The 20,457-nt window shown below is 39.8% G+C and overlaps 1 protein-coding gene across 1 annotated transcript in view; it reads right to left on the reverse strand.

The window, feature by feature from the left end:
* Positions 1-1,112: 1,112 nt before the first annotated feature.
* Positions 1,113-20,457, reverse strand: part of smad3a (SMAD family member 3a) — a 31,575-nt gene continuing 12,230 nt past the window's right edge. Inside the window, exons 2-9 of the mRNA XM_057333088.1 lie at positions 11,943-12,136; positions 11,580-11,714; positions 9,898-9,972; positions 9,123-9,173; positions 7,521-7,733; positions 7,160-7,297; positions 6,908-7,052; positions 1,113-3,534 (exon numbers count right to left, since the gene is read on the reverse strand). Coding sequence (XP_057189071.1) covers positions 3,411-3,534; positions 6,908-7,052; positions 7,160-7,297; positions 7,521-7,733; positions 9,123-9,173; positions 9,898-9,972; positions 11,580-11,714; positions 11,943-12,136 — 1,075 coding nt within the window. The 3' untranslated portion in view covers positions 1,113-3,410. The remainder of the gene's footprint in view (positions 3,535-6,907; positions 7,053-7,159; positions 7,298-7,520; positions 7,734-9,122; positions 9,174-9,897; positions 9,973-11,579; positions 11,715-11,942; positions 12,137-20,457) is intronic.

Genomic DNA, 20,457 nt, shown 5'->3' on the forward strand with positions numbered 1-20,457 from the left:
AGATAGAGTCGCTCCAACTCCAACAAAGTTTTTCACAGCAACGGCGTCAGCGGTTCACGGATCCTCTCTCTCAACGTCACTGGGTGGAGGCAGGGTGGGCAAAGCTTCTGATAGGGTCAACAGGAAAGACCAGGTGTAACATTTTTGGTTGAATGAAAGTAAAGAGAGACGTTTAAACGAACAGTGAACAGCGCAAACAAACTCTGCAGGTCAGACACATTCATCTCCCGTCTGACTGCTGCCTGCATAAACACACACGTGCAGTAACGACATGACATGACAGCGGACGCAATACATGTGTGTGTTATGCATTACTCTCGTGCACCGACAGAGGCCGCCAAAGCGAGAGAAATAATTCACCACAGAGCATTACCTAAAATTCATGAAACAAAACCTAGAAGGGAACTCAAATTCAGCAGCCTCACAAATCACCGGCTTTGTGAGACAGTAGCCCTGCAGCAGCACACACTCGAGAAGCTGTGAATGAATGATTCATAGAGCTCAGTGTTAGTAGGTTTTGACGGTCAAAGCTCACCTTTAATATTACAGCAGCTGGTTTAAGTGTTTGCGCTAATCTCCCAGTCTGTTGTCTGTCTACCGTGTCTGATTCACCAGACGCCTAGATACGCTATATTGTATAGCAACGTTTGTATTGAATGATCTATTTAATACCTTGTTTTCGGTATACCTCGATTCATGATTATTTACAGTTGAAGTGATTTGCACACTGAGAGTGTTTGAAGAAAGATCAATGACTAAGTATTGAGGCTTACCATAAAGTCTGTACGCATACATCATTTACCTGTTTAAGTCTCCACACACCTGGACTTCCTTACCGTGAGCAAGTCGCTCCACCCTTTTATCTGTAATTCCGACAAACAAAAAGTTGAATAAGTGTGTGTGTGTGTGTGGTTTGAAGACTTACAGTGCCTCCCTGCCCTTAGGGTCCATTGAACAAAGAAAGCTTGTGTGTTCTAGGTCACAAGCCGGGGTGGTGTTACCTGTATCCTAACAAGGCACATGTAATGGGGGAACCACACTGATTTTACAGCATTGTCAAAATTTTGACAATATGAGAAAGGAAAAATAGGCCACAGTCAGATGTTGTTTCGTGGATATATTTATTAAAAATTCAACAAAACAATGATTTTTATTTTCTCCTGGCAAAACTTTAAGGATGAAGAGAAATGATTATATATTTGTACAAATAAGAAATCTAACAAGGGACAAGCACAACAATCATCACTAAGCCACAGAAAGTCACAGCACGTGAGAGGTTAACACAAGCACAATAAATGCACATTACTTAAAATATATTCAACAATTTGTTGAGAAAGTGAAATTGGATTTTTCCTCTTAAATAAAACAGTAAAATGTTTGCTTACATGGACAATAGATTGTTTCCTGAATAATATCAGTACCATCTCTTTTTCTTTGCCAGATGACACAAAGATACATTTTGATAAATACATTTTGAGGAATCCTAGTAATACATACTGACTTTATTAAAGTCTCAGAGCGTCTATATATCACACAACAGTATAGCCATATACTGTATGCAAACATGTCGTAAATCTAATGTCAAGTACACAAGAGGTACCTAAACGCTAAATTCTGAACTTCATGATTCCTTTTTAATAACACATCAGAACACCTCTCCCCATTTCAAAAAGGCATGCAAGTGCTTGCAACCCATCGCAAACACATCAAACAGAACTAACCAAAAGATCAAATTTCACAAAGCCCATTGTAGCTAAACATTTCCCTTCTCGAAGCCCTTCTCCATATCCTATGAGAATCTGATGTATAAAAAATACAAGAACCTGCCAGCAGTACCGCCCCCTTTCAGCGGTTACAAACACGGAGGTAAGAGTGTTTGCTTCCCATCCTGCTTCTGAAAAAATATTTGGTAGCAAAATAGAGTCTACAGTACAAATGGCATGAGTTTCAGAAAATAGGCATGCATTATCAATTTATCAGACATATTTACAAGTTCAGCTGAAAACGGATCTTAACCCCGAGCAGTCCAACGCTGGACAACCCATGTACTGATCAATATGGATAACTGGCTGTGTAGAAGTCTCTAATATACTATATACAGACGACAAACTCTTGATGCAAAGGCACACTCATTCAGAATTATTCTGGAGAACTTAAGGAGAACATGAGGAGAACATTAGAACCTGCAGACATGCATATGCACAAACGTATACAAAGATTACTGGGTATTTGCAAAGTCATTTTTTAAACGTATATCAAGGAATAAAATGTATAATGCCAGAAAGTGTGAATTTTGGAGTACACAAAATGATGTAATGCCCATTAATGGTTTTTGTAAATCCACCAAAACAAAGATTTCTTTTCCAAAGCTAAAAGTCACATTTTGTCCAAACCTTGAACAACTTCTCAACCACTCACCCAAGACAACAGAGCATCAACAGGGAAAAAGCTCAAACACATTAATATTCAATCACTTCAAACATACAGAAACCCAGCGTCACAGTGGACAGCAGTTTCACTGCAGACTGAATTCAACTTTGAGCAGACAGTACAAAGACAAACAGTCATGGGACGGCTGATGCTGTTTACACAACCTTTCAGAACATGCGTGCTTAACATACAGTAGGTCCTGCTTTGACACATGAACAATGACAAAAGCCACTTGCGTGTCAACAAATGTAACTCAGGCATATCCAACACATAAAAAATGATGTGTACATATGTAGACAAAGTTTGCTATATTCTGTGCAGTGAATTGCAAAAATGTGTTATTTAATAGCTAAAGTATGATTCTGAATGCATCATGCATGTGGTAGGAAAACATGATTAACAACAGTAATTGATTTGTCGGTGTTTGAACACACTGCCAAAAAAAATCAGTGACTGAGTGATCAGTGAATCAGCTTTAAAAAGGTTTGACACTGGGGAATCAAGCACGTCACACATTGATATGCTTAATACAACATATGAGGTGCCATATGTTGGCAATTATTGTGCCAAAACAAAAAGAGGATCAAAAATAGTTTAACTGATATTCTGAAAACGTCATATCTTCACTTTACATAAAAAGCACTTTTTTCATGTTTCTAGAAATCAACCAAGTCCATCTAATACCCCAGTTATAGTAAACATGTACCTAACAGCATAACAAAAGACGGAGAGATCTTACTTACACTAATGCTATAAAACACAATATATCATAAATGACAAATTTTACAAAAAAGTATTTACACATTGACAATACGCTCCTCCAAAGTGAGACAAATGTAAAAGTGCTACCGAGTCTGAAAATGGCTGTGGAACCCACCGGTGGGTGAGTATGAATGTCTTTCAGCCTTTGATTCCTGAAGGAACTTTGTTTCCAGATTTCTTGGTTTGTACATGTTGTGTTTGTACAGAGAGAGTTTTTCCTATGACACACTGGAGCAACGGATGGAAGGAGATCCCATCTGAGTGAGCACTTTGTCCAGCCACTGCAAAGGACCATTCAGGTGCAGTTCTATCCAGCAGGGGGTGCTAGTCACTGTCTGCCGCCTTAACAGAAATAAAGACAAGAGAGGTGAGGGAAAGAGTGATTCTCACAAAACTTTGGTTTCCAAGATGTCAAACACTTTTGTTTTTATGCATTGAAATCAAGGTCTGACATGTATTTGAGAATGACAACGGTTTGAGAATGACGTGATTAGAAACATACAATGGTGCCAAATGTATTCAGACACCTAAGTATCTATTAGAACTGCATTAGAATGCAAAACAGCAAACCAATGGCATCTAAAAATGATGTCAGACCAATTTATTTATTTATACAACTTTATTTATACCACTTCATGATCACACATAAAATTTGGTTTGTTTCAAACCAACCATATTGATTTCCTTTCTAGAATCCTGAAAATGTGTCCATTATTGACGTTTACTGCACTGACATAAGTGCATATGAGCTCTGTGTGTAAACTCCCAGTTCATATCCATCAGATCCACAAACACACTTACATTCCATAATGCTTACACAACTCCGGTCTCAGTCCCCTTCGCATGTGCTTACACACACACGTGAGCTAGCCGAGTCCCGGAACCCTCACAACACCTCATACTTTTCACGTTTTACTCCTCACTGGCAAATCCACAAATCTTTCCTCCCACACACACATGTGCCAGTTTCTCCTTCAGTCACTACAGCACATGGAGAAGCACACTGAGAAAAGAATTACACCATACAGTACATGAGGGCTGTGTTGAATTTTATATGCTTTCATCACAGCTTTATTCAAAAATGACACCCTTGCCTTCTGTTCTTCTCTAATAGCTGCAACGTTTGGCTGTCTCTCGCTTTTTGACATCTCTATCTATGAATCTTTCAGCTGTCTGTGAACAGACTTTATACGAGCCTGTGCTGATTCTGAAATATAGCTTAAACGTTGACCGCAATCTCCATTGGTTTACAGAGTTGGGCAGAGAGGAAAACAGATTAAGAGTAGTGGAAAGTTAAAAAGAAGTGGAGTAAGTAAAGAAGCGAAAGGCTCTTACAAAACACGAGCTTTACCTCGTCCATTTAGATTACTGTATTCAGAAGACCATATTTAAATGTCAGGTTTTGAATGTCAGACAACAGAGATGATTGAAAGAATCTGAAGCTGCTGCGCACTCCTACGTCATGTTTGCTGTCTGGATTGTGATGTCTGCTGAAAGGACACAATCAAATAAACTGCTCAACTGGGACAACAGAGTTTGTTTAAGCACTTACAGAGAGAAAGTTAGACATGGAGGGGTGTGAGAGAGAGGGAGAAAAAGAGTGAGTGGGTGTCTGCTGAAACCTGACACAGCTCAGATTGTGCCTTCACGAGCCAAGCTGTCTGGAAAGCCCAGTCCCACACTGCTTTCCACTCTCTGGATGTCCCTGGTCAAAACGCACAACTGCTTCTGATTAGGGTCTTGGTTCCTTGGGCTCAGACAATGAAGTTACTTACGTGAGCGGGTGGGAGAGAGAGAGAGCAAAAGGGAGACCAGGAAACTCTGACATGTGAAGCACACCATATGTGTGTGTTCAATGTGGAATTATTTGCCAGCGCAGACCTAAGAGTTTATATGACGGACACGCTGAGCTGGTCTAAGGCTGCACGATAATTTATCGCGATACCACTAAATCCTATTGAAATCATGCTGGCTGCAATATGCAATGTGTCGATATTTTTTTAATGCGTAGCTTGTCCGTGAAGCACGTCTCTGGGATCAGTAGGAAATGCTGCTCGATCTAAAAGCAGTGCAAGTTTGAGTTGCTTATAATGTGCATTTGAAAAAGCAACACACGTCAAACATGCTCATTATAAATATACTTTATTATCATGAAAATACCTGATGAGGCTCGAGTAACAGTGATAAAAAGATGTCCATAGGCATTCCTAGATTCTAGAACGTGTTATGGTCTTCTTCTGCAGTGCGTATTTGGAGTTTCCACACAAGATCACCCTCTGGCTTTCGGATGCAGCAGCATTTTCCTATACTTCACTCAAAAGCTGTGCATAAATCACGTGATATTTATCGTCGGTTTATCACGACAGCCCTAGTCATGCTACGTCAGAGCTCTTGACCACAGTGTGCCAGACCAGGCTGTACACTATACAGTATTGAAAATATTGCAAATGTGCATATCGCAGTGGTTTGTACTAATTTCAATCAGATTGTTTGAAGTTAAAGCTTTAGGTTGACTTGCAGTCTTGCACATTAAAGGAATAGTTCACCCAAAAATTTGCTTCATTTACTCGCCCTCAAATTGTTCCAAATCTGTATACATGTTTTTGTTCTGATGAACACAGAGAAAGAATGTAGGAAAGCAAACAGTTCTGGGGCACTTTTGACTACCATTGTCATTTTTCCTACTATGGTACAGTCAATGGTGGCCAAGAAGTGTTTGGCATTCAAGCATTCTGTGTTCATCAGAACAAAGAAATTTATACAGATTTGGAACAATCTGAGGGTGAGTAAATGATGACAGAAGTTACATTTTGGGGTGAACTGTCCCTTTACAGTGTCATTTTTGATCAGACAGGTGAAAATGACAGTTAATTTCAAATGTTGATCAAACTGACTGGAACTACCAGTGCATTAAACGGTTTTAATGCACACCTTCCAGCCAATCAGAATCGAGTGTTCAGACAGACTATGGTATAAAGCGCGTTATTGCATAGCATATTTTTCTTTTATATCGTGCAGCCCTACAGAAAACTCATCTCAACCAATCAGATTCTGCCATGTTACCACAGGTCAGTTGGACCTAAAAGAATTCCTCATTTAACAATTCGCTTAAAGCTACTCCTGTATTGTACACAGCAGTAAAAATGGCCTTAGGCTTCATTATGAATTTTGTTCAAATGACTGTTATCGTCTCTGTCCATTTGTTTATTCAAATCACAGGCACAACTACTTTGCTTGCTCATTACATGTACAATACATGTAAATGTACAGAAAGACAAATCAAACAAACGAAAAACAATCCTGCTTGTACACATGAAATCTTACCATCTGATTGTGTTCTGTTGAACACAAAAGAAGATTTTTTTGAAGAATTTAGTAAAGCAAACAGTTCTGGGGCACCTTTGACAACCATTTTATTTTTTCTGCTGTGGTAGTCAATGATGTCCCAGAACTGAAAACTTTCTTCCAAATATCTTCCTTTGTGTTCAGCAGAACAAAGAAATGTATACAGGTTTGAAACAACTTGAGGGTGAGTAAATGATGACAGAATTCTCAATTTTGGGTGAACTATCCCTTTAAACTGGAAGCATATTGGCTTCGGGTAACAACACCAATTCGTAAGTGATGCAAAACTCGTTGAACAAGTCAAAACAAGGCCACATTCCAAGAGCGGCAGTCGAGATGAGAGATACAGAGGAAAGGGTTGTTGTAGTACCTGTACTCTGCTCCCCAGCCCTTCACAAAGCTCATGCGAATGGTGCACATGCGAGTGAGCTGGTACACCGCCTCGAAGCCCTGATTCACAGACTGAGCCAAGAGAGCTGCAAACTCCTGATTATTAAAGATCTTCAGATTACAGCCTGAGTGGACACAAAACGTTCATAATCAAAATGGAGCAAAATAATCTGACAAAACTGAATTTCATGGTATTCAGATCAGAAAGGGAGGTCTGTTTCTTTTACTGTACCTGGTGGGATCTTGCAGACGGTGGCAGGATGCCAGCCGTAACGCTGGTTACAGTTGGGACTCTGAACAAAGATGGCGCTGTCACTTAGACACTCTGCAAACACCTCACCACCAATGTAGTACAAACGCACACCCCGGCCTACCAGAATAAAATACATCAAAACATGATGTCTAAAAAGTTTAAATAAAATATTTGAATTAATATTTGACACCTACAGTAAATCCAGGTGATGAACACAACAGTACTCGTTCAAATTCATTTCACATATAGGCCTACATGTACTCTCTGATGAAAGGCAGAAACAGCGTGACCTTTCTCTACTGTTGTCTTATGAATGAGTGATGGAGGCAGATGTGTGTACCGATGTGTCTGCGCGTGAGCTCCACAGCAGCGTTCCGGTTAACGTTGGACAGCAGGCCCAGGCAGAAGCGTTCAGAGTTGGATGGGTCTGTGAAGCCGTCCACTGTTAAAGAAGGCTGCGAGGCATGGAAAGTCTCACCGACTCTCTGGTTCAGCTCATAATATGATATAGAGCACCAGAACGCTGGTTCGCAGTATGTCACTGGCTGGAGATCTGAAGTACAGAGAGAACAGAACAATGAAAGTTGAGAATCCCAGCAAAGGCACGGTCATACACATCAAGAGGCGGTGGAAAAGAAAAGCGGAGAAGGAAAAAGTCAGGAAAAGAAAGACAAACAAATGGGTGGGGATACGGAATACCTAAAAAGACAGCACGCACGAGGACTGGGAACTGACGACACTGTGATGTCAAGAGCAAACTGCAGTTCCCAGAAATAAAGGCTGAAACTTGGAAATCCCATCATCTCTTGGACTCAAAACGACAGAAAATTACAGGCTTTCGGCACGAGCCTTTCTCTCTGACACACACGCACATCACTGCTGTGGAGAAGAGAAATCTCGTTGGGATCTGGGCTGCGTCTGCAAACGCACAATCTGATAAACGGTCCCCTCCCTTGCTAAGATGGTAACTGACAGGATGTTTTCTGAATGTTTACTGTGGGCGGTTTGTCGAAGTTGTTTTGGGAACACACAAACAATCCATTCAACAATCCATTTCCTCCAAGAGACTGAAAAACACATTTCCAGAAATACTTCAAAGCAAAACACGTATACACTCAGACTAGAAAGTTATTATTAGGTGAAGGAATCGCAAACTGCGCGTCCTCTTTATACAATGCGAGCTTCACAGTTATAAAGTCAGGCTAGTCTCATCTGTACAGCACAGAGCAGCAAGCGTCACGTGACGAAAGTGAATCATTTGTTGGAATCATGATGCTGGCTTAACATCGTCATGTCTATCAGCCATCGGTGATGGACGATGGCATCATCTATCGGCCCAACCCTACTGTACAGTTAAATATATAAAACTAAAGTTTAAGTTCATAAAATTTTGCTATTATCACAACAAAATTGTTCTCAACGTGTATCTTTAACTACTCATTGTTATTTGAAAAACCAGCCTGTAAATTTGAGTCTCACAAGCCTGAAGTACATAAACCACAGTTCTCGAGTCTCATCTGGAGTCCAGATGAAAAGTAATGACCAGCTATACAGTGAATAAGTCAAAAACTGATTCAGTCAGCAAGTGCGTCAATACACGGATTCAAAACGATAACTCACTAGTTAATTTTGGCCGAAGGCACATAGAAGTCATACATTCGCGAGTCATACTACACCGCTCATGAGTCATGATGCACGTTTATTTGTTATTGCATGCTTGATTTTATCATCTTGTGGTGCCTAGACTTTCTCGTCACATTTAATTGAGCACAATTGAGCTACAATACATGAATTCAATCTATTTTAATTTTAGAATGTTTGTGCAATGCTCTAAAATCTATTTCAGTGAAATAGATTTTATGAAAATCATTCATTTTTAATAAATCAAACTGGTTCCCTCATATTAAACTTCCATGAAATGTTTATTGATGGTCAGAATTACCTAAATTATTGTGGGCAGGAGACACCGGGTTCGGTGAAAGGTTTGGAGAACCTGGAAAAAAGAAATCAGAGCAATGATAAATACATTTTTTATACAATTTGCATGTTCAAATATTTTGGGTTTTCTACCATAAAAAGCTCTTATGTGTAAAGCTACTTGCATTCATCGGAAGTGCTTGAAATTTTGTACAAATTTAGAGCAAACTTGGGAAAATGACAAGAAACTGTAATGTTGTAAACAAACCTAGAACTACTTCATAGACCATTTCATCGGCGCGCGCGCCTGACCCCCAGTTAACTTCCGGTTTGCGTTTGGCTAGTGTCTAATAATAATATAACTATTTATATTTTATTTAATTTGTATTATTATTTTACTGCATAATAATTGTATTAAATAAACAATTTGTTGAATGGGTCCTGTAGTTCGATCGCATTTAAAGAAACCGTATAGTACATTGACATCTAGCCGTCGAGCTTGGTATCACAGTCAAAATTCAAAATATTAGAGAGACAAGTTTAGCCAAGTAACGGTTCTTCTCGGTTTCTTTTCATTGTTTTCAGAAATAATCTACAGGCACTCTATTGTTTGTGAACGTGTACCGGAAGTTCAGTTGGGGTCACAAAAGTGCGCATGCGAAGTAATGTTTGTTTATGTTTTTAAGACGAAACTGTCTATAGCTGTACAGTTAAAAAATGAACACTTAAAATGTATGTCAACCAATCAGAATCAAGAATTCAACCACGTTTTGGTGTAAACTGGCTATACGTAGAATCACCTGTGTCCATGCTGCGGTTCATCTGATGGTCACTGGTCTCTCCATCCTCACTGATGTAACCTGGAGGGGGCGTCTCTGCAAAACACAAACAAACACACATCACAAATGATACACACCCATAACACAGTAACCCAGCTGAGGGATAAAAGATTAGGCACAAGCAAACACATCCGGCAAAATCCAGCAGGTGCAACTAAGACAATGACTCACAAGGTTTTTACTTTTCTACCCTGAGATTAAGACACCTGATTTAGAAAGCTGTGGTCAGCTCACATTTAGCCGCGGGATGTGGAACAACACACCATCCTATTACAGTAACAGACAGCCTCTCGAAACCAAATACCATTCAGATGGAAATAATCCCAACCAAAGCCACTCCGAACAGACTCTATGGGATAATCTTCTCCATATGTATCCAAAGTCAGCTCTGTGTAAATTGTTTCACGTCGGTCTGATGCAGCATCGGGTAAATGCCTCTTGATTAGACCTACGAACAACAAGAATGTTGCCTATATTTTCATTCAGTTGTTTGTTTACTGGTCAACAAAAGACCTATGTGTGGAATTAACATGTGTAATTGTTTGAATTGTTTTTTTTTTTCAAATCTCTTTCACTCTGAATGAGTCTTTACTTGTGTGGGTGTGTGCATGAGGCAGGGTCTTCTAATTGTCTGTCTAACTTCTCCCCAGTGTCCGCTTTATTCCACGTCCAGCTTTCCTCCAGTGCAACTGGTAGAGCACGACACTAGCAACACCAGAGTAATGGGTTTGATACCTAGCAAATGCACATACTTTTAAAATGTATAGACTGAACACACTGCAAGTCACTTTGGATAAAATGCTCAGATGTTTCATTGTAAAATATAACATAAACGTCCAGCAGGAGTTTGGAGAGCTCTCTGTCGTGCTGTGCTGTCCCTTTACTGTGCTCTGTGTGTTTACAGGCCGGTGAACTGGACAGTTCCATGTGTATGTTTGGTTTGCTCAGGTCCAGATATTTCTTGCCAGCTGAGAGATCCACCCTCAGACCACTGCAACTGCAGCTACAGACTAAACTTGTTCTTTTAAAGGGATACTTCACCCAAAAATGAAAATTCTGTCATAATTTACTCACCTTCGAGTTGTTCCAAATCTGTATAAATTTCTTTGTTCTGGGGAACACAGAGAAAGATTTTTGGAAGAATGCTTATAACCAGACAGATTTCCCCCCCCATTGACTACCACAGTAGGAAAAAATACAATGGTAGTCAAAAGTGCCCCAGAACTGTTTGCTGTCCTACATTCTTCAAAATGTCTTCTTTTGTGTTCAACAGAACAAAAAAAAGATAAAGTAATTTTTCCAACTATGGGAGTCAAGGGGGGGGCGAGATCTGTTTGGTTATAAGCATTCTTCCAAATATCTTTCTCTGTGTTCATCAGATCCAGGAAATGAATACAGATTTGGACAGCATTTTCATTTTTGGGTGAAGTATCCCTTTAAACCTGGAAAACATTTAGAAAAAACCTACACCTGGGATCTTTCCACTTTGTGGCAGCTGATGACCATATTTGTCCCTGACGTCAAAAGTCTCTTGACGTGACGTTTCTAACATTACTGCTTTGTTTTTCAAACGTTATTGTATAAACTTAACTTTCAAAAGTCTCCAGCGACATTGATTTGTAGCAACTCTCTTTGTCTTCTACCTGGTATGTAGTTGCTCTGGGGCTCGATGCCAGCAGGGAAGATGGTGTTTTCTGGGATGGAGTGACTGTAGTCATCCAGTGGAGGAAACTCACTGGGGATTTCAGTGTGCCGAGGAACCAGGACCGGAGGAAGAACTACAGAGAGAGAGAGAGTTAAAATACAGTAATGAGACAGAAGAAGAATCAGAATATCCATTATGCCCAAACTCATGTTTTAATGATAAACAACACAGCTCATGTAATTGATTTAATTAACATTAATATTATGATGAATAAAATGTATGATCTTATTGAACATATATTCTGTGTTGTTAATGGCACGATATTTCACTTTATATAAACATATTTGGCAGTAAGCATTACCTGGCGTCTCAACGCGCTGGTAGTGGTAGGGATTGACGCACACCTCATCCTTTTTCATGTGAAATGCAAACTCACAGAGTTCAATGGCTCTGAGCTCATGGTGAGACTGTAGATCAGGCCAGCGCCATAGTCGACAGTAGATCACATGAGGAAGTCCCTTCCTATGAGATACCTGCAACCGACCGTCCAGCGACCTGGTAGAAAAAGAACACAACACTGGAGATTATACACTAGATTTAGGCAAACAATGCAGAAATATTACAGGGTTGCAGTAAAAAAAACTTTGCAGAAAATGACTACAAAACAAACACTAAGATTACAAGATATAATGCGAGACCGCAGATAGAGGAAAAGTGGCTAAATTTCCTGTTAATGTGGTGCTTTCGGTTACACACCACACGTGATATGAAGAAGAAGAATGAGGAAGTCTAAAAAAAGAGGTTTCAGAAGTGTGAGTTGGCTTGGTGAGAGTTGTTAACTAGCTATATTAACTTTATTTCAGAAATGCAAAGGAAAGCAACAGTAAAATCAGAAACAGAAGATTTTTTAGGCACATCTGTCAAGAGAGTGGAAAGCTAGGGCACACCCTCCTCTTTTACACCCGCAGAGCCCGGCCCAGACAGCAGCACGGGTCACGTCTGCCCGAGGCCTCTGCAGTTCCCCGGCAGCTAAATACTAGGGCTGTGCAAAAATATCTATACATGTAACTATCGCAATATTTTTTTTATCGATAGTGATGCCTCTACTATCGATATATATATTTTTAATCATGTCATATACTATGCTAATAATGCTGTTTGTAGGCTTCCAAGTCATGACACAAGTCACTTGGCTACTGCAGTGCATTAGACAAAAAGTTTATTAAAGTAACAATGACATTTATTGTGCTTTCACGGATGTGACACCAGCGCATTTACAGCACGGATGAACCAGAGGTTTTATACTGCCCATGTTCAGTGTTTTAACTGTAATGCACCACAACAGCCAAGTGACTTGCGTGAGCCACCTTATTCCCCTGTGCTACCCACTTGAGGGGCACAATCCACAGTTTGAGAACCCAAACCTCTGATCTAAAGGTCCATGCATCGCACATCATGGCCACACTGCAGAGGTAAGAGATGTTTTTACACTTATCCTTACAGAAAACCCCCGGTGGTGCACAGCATGTTGTATTCCTAGCTCTACTTCTTACATTTTCTATTTAAAGTATTGCAATATATCGCAAATGTGTATCGTATCGAAATACATAGCAATATATTGTATCGTGACCCATCTACCGTTATATGTATCGTATCGGGAGGCACTTGCCGATACACAGCCCTACTAAATTCGCCACAGTGACTTCTTGGACTTCAAGCGGGTACACGTGCAAGGCTGCATTCGATACATCCTTGATATCGAGAACACATCCGGGTACTTTCATGCGTTCTCTGTTCTTGTGTTTTTGAGTATTGGAACCAGACTTTGACGGTTATTGATGACGTAGAGTGAGAACACGAGGACACAAGACCGCTGAAGAACGAATATTGAGTCACTTCCTTCGGATCACACTTACACACCCCACCCGTCAGTTAAAACACCCCACCAGTGTCACATTAAACACAAATAGGGATGAGAGAAATGAAGAACCGAGAGAAAAAGAGAAAAATGCTGAACTACTCAAATACTTATCATGAATAAATTAGATATTATATATGCACAAGTGAATGCACATTTGAACTTAAAGGGATAGTTCACCCAAAAAACAATATTCTTTTAACCTCTATGTCATTCCAAACCTATATGAGTGTCTTTTTTTTGCACAACACAAAATAAGATATTTTGAATAATGTTGGTAATGTTGCTTCACAGAAGAGAGTCATATACTGTATACAGGTTTTGAAAAACATGAGGGTGAATAAATGATGCCAGATTTTTTGGGTGAACGATCCATTATTTAGGTACTTCAGTACATCCCTTAGTTATGTCCTAATATTCAATGTTGCAATAACAACATGCTGTGTATGATGCAATATCCTAAACCGACTAAAACGCTGAACATGAATAAGTCTTTATTTGAGTCTTTAAAGCAGCAAGATTTCACATTTTTAGTGACGTGACGGTGTCCCTATGGTCATTATTACAACCAAGTTTAGTAAGTAAGTTTAGTCAGCTAAATTATTTAAAATGAATAAATGACAACATGAAGAGGACATTTTGGTCAAAAGACAAAACCTAAATAACCGACTATACAAATAACAAAAACATTCCACCAGGCATTTGTTTGTTTGTTTCCCCGCTTCTCATAATTTTCTGCAGGCACATCGCGCAGACGTTTTATGTGAATGGCATAATCATGTGTTAGAATGTGGTAAAGGTCTCAGACAGAAACAACCACACGGTGAACCTCTCATGAGGCGTGTTATTCACAGACTCAGACAAAGACGCCTGTTTAAGTCTGCAGAAACAATCGAGCGCACGATCATATCAAACTCGTATTCATGCTAACCTCATTCTGCACACCTACACTGTTTATCTACACATTCACAGGCATTTGAGCGTCTAAAACATTTTCACGATGCCTATCAGGGTAACAATTCCTACAACGCCACGGTCACGATCAGACAGGCCTCAGAGATTCTAATACACCGGCGGGCTGCACGCACTACAGTGGCATGCTGAAACACAGCCGTACAGTGCGGTCGCAACCTCTTGCAGTGCTCTATTATACATGATAGATATACTGCGTGTTTAAAATATGCAACAGCAGCCAGAGTGCTGGGGGGATTGGGGCGTGGGCACTAGTTCAGCAAACCTCTCTCTAACCCCTTAAAGAATCTAGGCCACAGATACCATTCATTGCATGCTTTTCATCCATTACAGACAATACACAAAAAGCTGACATATGAAAGTAAAGGAAAGAGGTGAGACCTTTTCTTCAGACCCACAAAACATGGATGCTTATAAGCCACACATAATAATGTATGAGTTTCATTACATTAGATAGCACAATATCAAACCGAGTGGCATATGCAGATAATCTAAATAATATCACTTATAACCAAGAAGCCTAAAGGTTTTTTGGATGTAAAGTCAGTACTCTTACATAGGTGTCCTGGCAGAATAACCACAGGTCACAGGTGTAGTTCATCACATTAAAGTGATGGTTCACCCAAAAATAAACATTCCGCCATCATTTACTCACCCTCTTGTCATGTCAAACCTGTATGACTTTCTTTCTTCTGAAGAACACAAAAGAAGATATTTTGAAGAATGTTGTTAACTGGCCCCCATTCTCTTGCATTGGTTTTGGTCTATACAAGTGAATGGGGGCCAGTGCAGTTCGGTTACCAACTTTCTTCAAAATATCTTATTTTGTGTTCTGCAGAAAAAAAGATGGCCATAAAGGTTGACATGAAATTACATGAGTAAATGATGACAGAATCTTTATTTTTGGGTGAACTATCACAGTAACAATGGCCATGTTCCATTAACGCTTCTTACTGTCCAAACATTTTAGTGCTTTTCACACAAATTGTAATAGACTTTTTCCTCTAATAGTGTTTTTCCAACTTTATCTTTATCCCTGTCTATTTTGTTGCCACTGTGTCTGTAAAACTAGCCTGCAAATACCCTGAAATACGTACCATCCATTTGCTGCATATACTAGAGTGCTGCAGGGTCTGTCTGGTTCAATATACAGTAGTTTGCATTGATCAATAAATCAACGACAGCCTCTTTACAAAGCCCACATTACATCGTGACAGGATCACAAAACAACTCCCACTCACAAGTGATGAATAAACTGTATAGCTCAGACTGGAATGATCAGGGTTCTTGTTAGAAATAAACGTCAGCCACTTGCTTTTAACACTGAGACCTTTCTGAATATTCTGCAGAGATGCAGGTGCTCCTTCATGAGCAAGACGAGCACATCAATAAAATGATGATAAAAAATCCATCAATTCTGGAACAAGGCATTTTTGAAGTTTAATTGAGTTGGATGACTTATTTTTGTAGGCCAACCTGGATGTTTGCACCGCGCTGGTTCCCTCAACTTAAAGCCTATGCATTTTTCCCATAGACTTTTGGAAGATCGCAAAAATAAGATCTGTGATTAAACAAAGGTTCATGATGTTTACAAGTCTTGTCTATCAAGATCATCTTTACGAATTAACATAATATTTGTAACTTTTAAAGCCTAAATACAATCACCAGAAGTAAAAAGCTAACATGAGGCTATAAACAGACTACGGTCGCTAGATATCAATGTCTTCACCACCAAGCCTCCGACAACTTTGTCAAACTTTATTAAAAACGTGTTCCCTGATTTGTGCCCATGCTCCATTATTTGTGAGATTTATATGAGCGATGACGTCTAACGTCCCCGCTAAAGGATGTAGCTTTTTGCACTTGTTGCACTTTTTGCACTTGTACTTTTTGCACTTGTTAGCAACTGTCGTTTTTAAGACATAAAAAGGCTTATAACTGGGGTGTTTTATATTGAAACGTGAAAATATTTAGAGGCTTTGTTAACCACAGATCTTATTTCAGGCGATTTAACAAAAACCCATTCAAAAACCCGTAGACTTCGGGGCAAAGGAACCAGAAGCATTAAAATGCTAACTCTCTTCCAGGTTTTGCCCACAAAAATACATCATGTCTGATGTACTCTATTGCAATAGATGATCTTTTCATACTAGGAAGGAAGATCACACATTTTCATAACATGTATATTTTTTGTTCCCATATCATCAAGTAAAATAAATCATGGCAAAGTCTGCTCAGTCCTTGTGGCTTGGACTGCATCAAATGTATTAGTTCTGTCAGTTCTTCACTTTTCCATTACATTCCACCACTCAATGAGGAGCGTCTGTGTCTGCTTCCACGTGGGCAGACATCATATCAAAAGGAGATACTGAATAACTATTGATTGAGTTGGAGAGGGCAAATTAGGTCAGTAGTGATACAGATAGAACCAACACAAACGTGCATATTAGAGGTCTTCTCGGGTCCAAAGATCTTAACCCGACCCGAAATGACCCGAATCACTTTTTACCCGAACCCGACGTGCATAAATTATTTTTTTTAAAAGAAAGACCCGACCCGAGACAGACCCAATAAAGTTAGATCCGAGTCCTACCCGCCCCAGCGTAATTTATTTAGAGCCCGACTGGACCCGAATGTAAACATCTTGGACGTGTGTGTCTGCAGCCCGCACTCACCAGCCTGACCATCGGTGGTAGGCTACAGAAACAAATCCCAGTGGCCTGGTAACCAGTTCTGCTCGCTGCTCCGTTTATTTTCATTTTATTTACGCATTAGCCTATATTTTGTGTTATTGTGATTTCAGAATTCGTCTTTCAGTTGTAACCAGTGGATATGAAAAAATGAATATGTCAATAAAAATGAAATTGATAGGGCAATAAATCATTGCTCCTGTTGTTGCAGTTGGCAACTCTGGCAAATGGCGCAACAGAAAACTCAGGATAAAGGTGCAAAACATTATAAAGACGCAGTTTGATCCAGTTTTCTTGATTGACAGGTCTGGCTCAGCGTAAATTAGCTTACCATCCAGCCACACGAGCGAGTGACGCACTGTTTATGTGCGGGACAGTTCGGTCTTCTTGGGTCTATTCAGCAAAAATGTATTTATTTTAAATTACCCGAGACCGACCCGTGTCCGAGGCACCCGTGAAGCTTTTAGATCCGAACCCGCTCGGGTCGGACCTTGGGTTTTCGGATCTAAGTTGACCCGCGAAGACCTCTAGTGCATATATACACACACACGCATGCACACCCAGCCCAGAGCGTGGGTCTAGCCCACTCTCCCCCTCATCCACATGCCGGCTGTCACTTGAGTAGAGACAGGGGTGAGATCTGGGCAGGGAGGGGTTGAGGAAGAGAAAGAGAGCAGACAGGGTGAACCAGAGGGATGGAGGGGTCTCACACAGGCTGAGCCATGCTGGGCTGCATTAATCTAGAGGGTGAAAACACAAGATGCAGTGGGCTGTACTTTGTGTGATTTGTGAATCAGTCCAGGCATCCCTGACTTAACCATGACACTCACACACCCTTCCAATGAGCACAAACATACTCAACTTTCTGCTTATAAAGAACTCGGGTTTATTTTGAAAAAGATTATGTTGTTTCATAGAACAACATAAACATGCACACAACTTCAGTTTTCCTAAGAAAGAAACTTAAATGAATGTTTTTGTAACTCTTAACTAAGAAACTTTCGTAAAACCTGCTGAACGTATGTGTTCAAACTTTAAGCAAGTTTAACAAAAAATGGACTCAGTGAACTGTTACATGCAAATTTGATGCAGAGTGAGAGCAGAGGACAAAAGCAACTTTGATGTCAGACCGTCTGTGGGACCACTGCACCCAATGAAACATATGCCAACCCAGCCCCCGCAGCCTCCCTTTAAAAAGACTTTAAGACCGCTGCTATTCCCCCTCCCCCAAGCTAAACCCAGACACAGCATGCAGCAGTACAACAGAATTAAAGTGCACGTTACCTGGATGTCCTAAAATTGTCTTGCAACGTGTGACATAGCTTTCCTTCAATGTTAACGATCTGCAAAGTTGTTAAAGGGAACCCCGGGTATAGAGAGATGTATGGCTTAAAAGGATGGTTTACATTTACATTTATGCATTTAGCAGACACTTTTATCCAAAGCAACTTACATTGCATTATACTATACATTAGGGCTGTGCAAAAATATCGATACATGTAACTATCGCAATATTTATTTTTTCAATAGTGTATCGATAGTGATACCTCTACTATCGATATTTTTTTTTAAATCATGTCATATACATACGGCCAAAAGTAAGCGGAAGCGAGCATGGCGAAAAATATAAGAACGCTTGGAGCTCTCAGAGCTGATGTGTGAGTGTGCTTTGGTTTTCAAAATAAGTAATCGAGTAATGAGTTATATAAAATAATGCTGTTTGTAAGCTTCGCAAGTCATGACACAAGTCACTTGGCTACTGCAGTGCATTAAACAAAAAGTTTATTAAGAAAAGTAACAATGACATGTATTGTGCTTTCACGGATGTGACACCAGCACATTTACAGCACGGATGAACCAGAGGTTTTATACTGCCCATGTTCAGTGTTTTAACTGTAATGCACCACAACAGCCAAGTGACTTGCGTGAGCCACCTTATTCCCCTGTGCTACCCACTTGAGGGGCGCAATCCACAGTTTGAGAACCCAAACCTCTGATCTAAAGGTCCATGCATCACACATCATGGCCACTCTGCAGAGGTAAGAGATGTTTTTACACTTATCCTTACAGAAAACCCCCGGTGGTGCACAGCATGTTGTATTTCTAGCTCTACTTTTTACATTTTCTATTTGAAGTATTGCAATATATCGCAAATGTGCATCGTATCGAAATACATAGCAATATATTGTATCGTGACCCATCTATCGTGATATGTATCGTATCGGGAGGCACTTGCCAATACACAGCCCTACTATACATTGTATCTGAGTATGTGCAATCCCTGGGATCAAACCCATGACCTTGGCCTTGCTAGCCCCATGCTCTAACCACTGAGCCACATAGCAAAGCTTCACTTTTTCACATTTTGGTCCGATGAACACAGAGAAAAATATTTGGAAGAATGTTGTCAATTTTCAGTTCTAGGACATCATCCACTACCATAGTAGGAAAATTTGTTTTAGTTTTTTTTTTGTTCTGTTAAAGACAAAATTAGATATTTTGAAGAATTTAGGAAAACAAACAGTTCTGGGGCACCTTTGACTTCCATTTAATTTTTCCTACTATAGTAGTCAATGATGTCCTTTTTTGGAACATTCTTCCAAATATCTTTTTTAATTTATACAGGTATGAAATTACATGAGGGTGAGTAAATGATGACGGAATTGTAATTTTTGGGTGAACTACCCCTTAAATATATCAGTATATTCTCATAATGTATAAAGCAGCTTCAACGTTTTTCGGGGCAAGGACCCCTTAGATGAGAGATGCATGGAGCAGGGACCCCCTTATACTAAATGTGTAAACGGAGCTATTTAAATAGAAACAACCCTATTGTCACATCAATATTATGTTAAGACATTACATTAGCACTATTATATTTTTGTTGCACATAGGCTAAATACTTTTCTGTGTATTATTTTTGTTTTTAATATACGTAGATTGCTTGATTATTTTAAGGGATTTGCAGCATCAAACACTTTCATTTTACTGTGAGATGGACAATTAAACATTTACTTGAACCTTAGTTTTTATTAAGGCTTCAATGAGATGACTGACCCTGGTTAATGGCACAAAGACTATTCTAGTGGAGGTAGAGGTTGTCTCTGGATGCGAAAGAAATTAGTGCAGATTTTATGCATTCTGTTGTAAAATCAGGCCGTTTTATTAAGTGTCATTCTTTTGTTGCAGAACACACCGCTATTTTATAATTCTGAGCTCCGTTGTCTTTCTCGTGGTTCAGCATTGTCGCGGCAGTTACACGAAAATTAACATGAGTTTTTTTCTGCAGAGCATCA

The sequence above is a fragment of the Triplophysa rosa genome, linkage group LG1 (assembly GCF_024868665.1).
Source record: "Triplophysa rosa linkage group LG1, Trosa_1v2, whole genome shotgun sequence".
NCBI classification, from domain to species: Eukaryota; Metazoa; Chordata; class Actinopteri; order Cypriniformes; family Nemacheilidae; genus Triplophysa; species Triplophysa rosa.